General features: G+C 49.1%; 1 protein-coding gene across 1 annotated transcript in view; it reads right to left on the reverse strand.

Moving 5' to 3' along the window:
- The window catches only part of LOC128666807 (serine--tRNA ligase, mitochondrial), a 70,753-nt gene extending 67,471 nt beyond the window's left edge, over nt 1–3,282 (reverse strand). Inside the window, exon 1 of the mRNA XM_053721602.1 lies at nt 3,028–3,282. Coding sequence (XP_053577577.1) covers nt 3,028–3,279 — 252 coding nt within the window. The 5' untranslated portion in view covers nt 3,280–3,282. The remainder of the gene's footprint in view (nt 1–3,027) is intronic.
- Nucleotides 3,283–4,010: the final 728 nt, after the last annotated feature.

The raw sequence follows: 4,010 nt of genomic DNA on the forward strand, positions 1-4,010 counted from the left end.
CTTGGATGTCTTTTTCAAATAAAGATAGCAAGAGAATGAAGAAAAAATGATAATAGGAGTAAATTAGAAAGTTGCTTAAAATTACATGCTCTGAGCCACGAAAGAAAAAATTTGGGTTGTATCCCTTTAACTAGTTTTTTTCCCTCTTGCTCGCGCCCCCCACTGGTCTATCGTATCTCCTCTTTTCTGTGCCTCTCCCAATTCCATTTATTGTGCCCAGCTACCTGTATCTCTCCCTCTAGACAGTTCTGGCTCATCTTTCTTCCTTCTCCCCAGCTACTAGATATGTGCAAAATGTGTTGTTCGAATATTCATTTTCAAGCCAATTACAACTATGGCCGCGAGTAGCAGCATTCTGGTTATTTTCAGCACTATGTGTATTAGTGTTAAGGTGACACAGAAATATCTGTGCAAATCCAGATCTGTGTGTCTTGCAATTTAATATACTCGGCTTCGAATACAGCAGAACGCTGCTACCCGTGGTCATACGTGGAATTTGTTTGACACATGAATATCCGATTAACAAACTGCACATATATACTAACAGCCATGAACCGCAACTATTTGCCCACCTCACCACTAACTGCAACTGTGGCCCATCTCTCCTCCTGCACTCCTCATCTATGGACACCAGCAGTCACACATCTCTCCTCCTGCACTCCTCATCTATGGACACCAGCAGTCACACATCTCTCCTCCTGCACTCCTCATCTATGGACACCAGCAGTCACACATCTCTCCTCCTGCACTCCTCATCTATGGACACCAGCAGTCACACATCTCTCCTCCTGCACTCCTCATCTATGGACACCAGCAGTCACACATCTCTCCTCCTGCACTCCTCATCTATGGACACCAGCAGTCACACATCTCTCCTCCTGCACTCCTCATCTATGGACACCAGCAGTCACACATCTCTCCTCCTGCACTCCTCATCTATGGACACCAGCAGTCACACATCTCTCCTCCTGCACTCCTCATCTATGGACACCAGCAGTCACACATCTCTCCTCCTGCACTCCTCATCTATGGACACCAGCAGTCACACATCTCTCCTCCTGCACTCCTCATCTATGGACACCAGCAGTCACACATCTCTCCTCCTGCACTCCTCATCTATGGACACCAGCAGTCACACATCTCTCCTCCTGCACTCCTCATCTATGGACACCAGCAGTCACACATCTCTCCTCCTGCACTCCTCATCTATGGACACCAGCAGTCACACATCTCTCCTCCTGCACTCCTCATCTATGGACACCAGCAGTCACACATCTCTCCTCCTGCACTCCTCATCTATGGACACCAGCAGTCACACATCTCTCCTCCTGCACTCCTCATCTATGGACACCAGCAGTCACACATCTCTCCTCCTGCACTCCTCATCTATGGACACCAGCAGTCACACATCTCTCCTCCTGCACTCCTCATCTATGGACAACAGCATTCACACATCTCTCCTCCTGCACTCCTCATCTATGGACAACAGCACTCGCATCTCTCCTCCTGCACTCCTCATCTATGGACAACAGCACTCGCATCTCTCCGCCTGCACTCATCTATGGACAACAGCAGTAACATCTGTCCTCCTGCCCATCTCATCCATCTCTTTCCCTGTCCTACAAACTACAGCGGTCATTCTATACATGGTATACAACTGATATCAGCTCTCTCTCCTCCTCACAGTGGACCTCAGATGTCGCCCACCTCTCCTCCTCTGCCTTTACCCCTCACAGTGAGCCTCGGCTCTCACCTACCTCTCCTCTGCCCCCTCACAGTGGACCTTAGCTGTTGCCCACCTTTCCCTCTCAAGTGGGCCTCAGCTCTCACTCACCTCTCCTACCCTTCCCCCTCACAGTGGACCTTGACTCTCATCCATCTACTCCCCCCCCCCCCACAGTGGTCCTCAGCTCTCACCAATCTCTTCTACTCTGCCCCCTCCCCACTCACAGTGGTCCTCAGCTCTCACCAATCTCTTCTACTCAGCCCCCCCCCCTCACAGTGGTCCTCCGCTCTCACCAATCTCTTCTTCTCAGCCCCCCCCTCCCTCACAGTGGTCCTCCGCTCTCACCAATCTCTTCTACTCAGCCCCCCCTCCCCTCCCTCACAGTGGTCCTCCGCTCTCACCAATCTCTTCTACTCAGCCCCCCCTCCCCTCCCTCACAGTGGTCCTCTGCTCTCACCAATCTCTTCTACTCAGCCCCACTCCCTCACAGTGGTCCTCAGCTCTCACCAATCTCTTCTACTCAGCCCCCCTCCCTCACAGTGGTCCTCATCTCCCACTAATCTCTTCTACTCAGCCCCCCTCCCTCACAGTGGTCCTTAGCTCTCACCAATCTCTTCTACTCAGCCCCCCACCACAGTGGTCCTCAGCTCTCACCAATCTCTTCTACTCAGCCCCCCACCACAGTGGTCCTCAGCTCTCACCAATCTCTTCTACTCAGCCCCCCACCACAGTGGTCCTCAGCTCTCACCAATCTCTTCTACTCAGCCCCCCCACCACAGTGGTCCTCAGCTCTCACCAATCTCTTCTACTCAGCCCCCCCTCACAGTGGTCCTCAGCTCTCACCAATCTCTTCTACTCAGCCCCACCCCCCCCCCTCACAGTGGTCCTCAGCTCTCACCAATCTCTTCTACTCAGCCCACCCCCCTCCCTCAAAGTGGTCCTCAGCTCTCACCAATCTCTTCTACTCAGCCCACCCCCTCCCTCAAAGTGGTCCTCAGCTCTCACCAATCTCTTCTACTCAGCCCACCCCCCTCCCTCAAAGTGGTCCTCAGCTCTCACCAATCTCTTCTACTCTGCCCCCTCCCCTTAGGCCTCAGCTCTCACACATGTCTCATCTGACCTCCTCGCTGCTTCTACTTATCCCTGACACCATGGATCTCACCTATCAGCTGCTCTCACCAGTCTCAAGTCTGCCCCTTTACCTTAGAGCTTGGCTCTAAGTATCTTTTCTCCTCAACCTCACCACAGACCTCAGCTATCACCCACCTCCCCTCATTTGCTCTCTCCCTGTCTCCCCATACCACAGCTAGAAGCCCTCGTCCACCTCTCCTCATGTCTCCATCGTGTATTTTCAAGTTTTCCGCTTCCTGCCTCATGCTCTGGATGTCCAGCCGCGGTCTCTCGCTGTAGCCCTGTCTCACATGCTCATACAACCGACTGCACGGAGAGTCTGTGCCGCCAGAACTAAGATACCGCCGGCCACTAGCACACAGACGTCTCAGCAACAAGCGCGCAGCCATCTTGCTAGTACAGCATAGCCGTAACACCGGCATCCAATCAAATGGAGGGCGGAGACACTAGCTAAGTAACAGCAGAGGTATTGACCAATCAAATTAAGAAAGACATAGACTGATAGTTAGAATACTCAATTGCAGAGCAGCATTTATCGAATAATGTTCATTCGTAAAAGCTGCGCGGAAATATTTTTAATATTTACCCAATCACGGGAAGGGGCGGCAAGATCGTTGAAATAATAACCAATAAGAAAAGATAAGGTGTAACGACTAACCAATAGTCTTCAATGCCAATACTGGCAATATAATAATCAGAAACTACAGGTCATAGAGCTGCCGCATTATCCAATCAAAACATAGAGCGAGACTAAAAGCGTGACCAATAAGTAAAAGCGGTGTGTAATATTGACAGCCAAAGTGACCAAAGAGCGAAAAGAAACTGCGACAAATCAGATATATGAAAGAAGTTTTAGGCTATTTGACCTTGAAACGCAATTAAGTATCTCTTATTATTATTATTATTTTACAAATAGAAAAACACAAATAAATAAAAATATAATTAAAATGCATCTGTCTTGATTTGCATACCAAGTTTATTACTGTATTACAAATTAATGAAGTATAAAAGCAGATTAATTTTTTCCTATTGAATGTACTAGTAGCTTTTTTCCCTGTGGGCTAGTAACGTTGAACCCATGGCTAGTAAACTATAGTAATATATATACATTTTATATATAGACAGATGGATAATTAGATGGATGACATATATA

The sequence above is a fragment of the Bombina bombina genome, chromosome 7, assembly GCF_027579735.1.
Source record: "Bombina bombina isolate aBomBom1 chromosome 7, aBomBom1.pri, whole genome shotgun sequence".
NCBI lineage: Eukaryota > Metazoa > Chordata > Amphibia > Anura > Bombinatoridae > Bombina > Bombina bombina.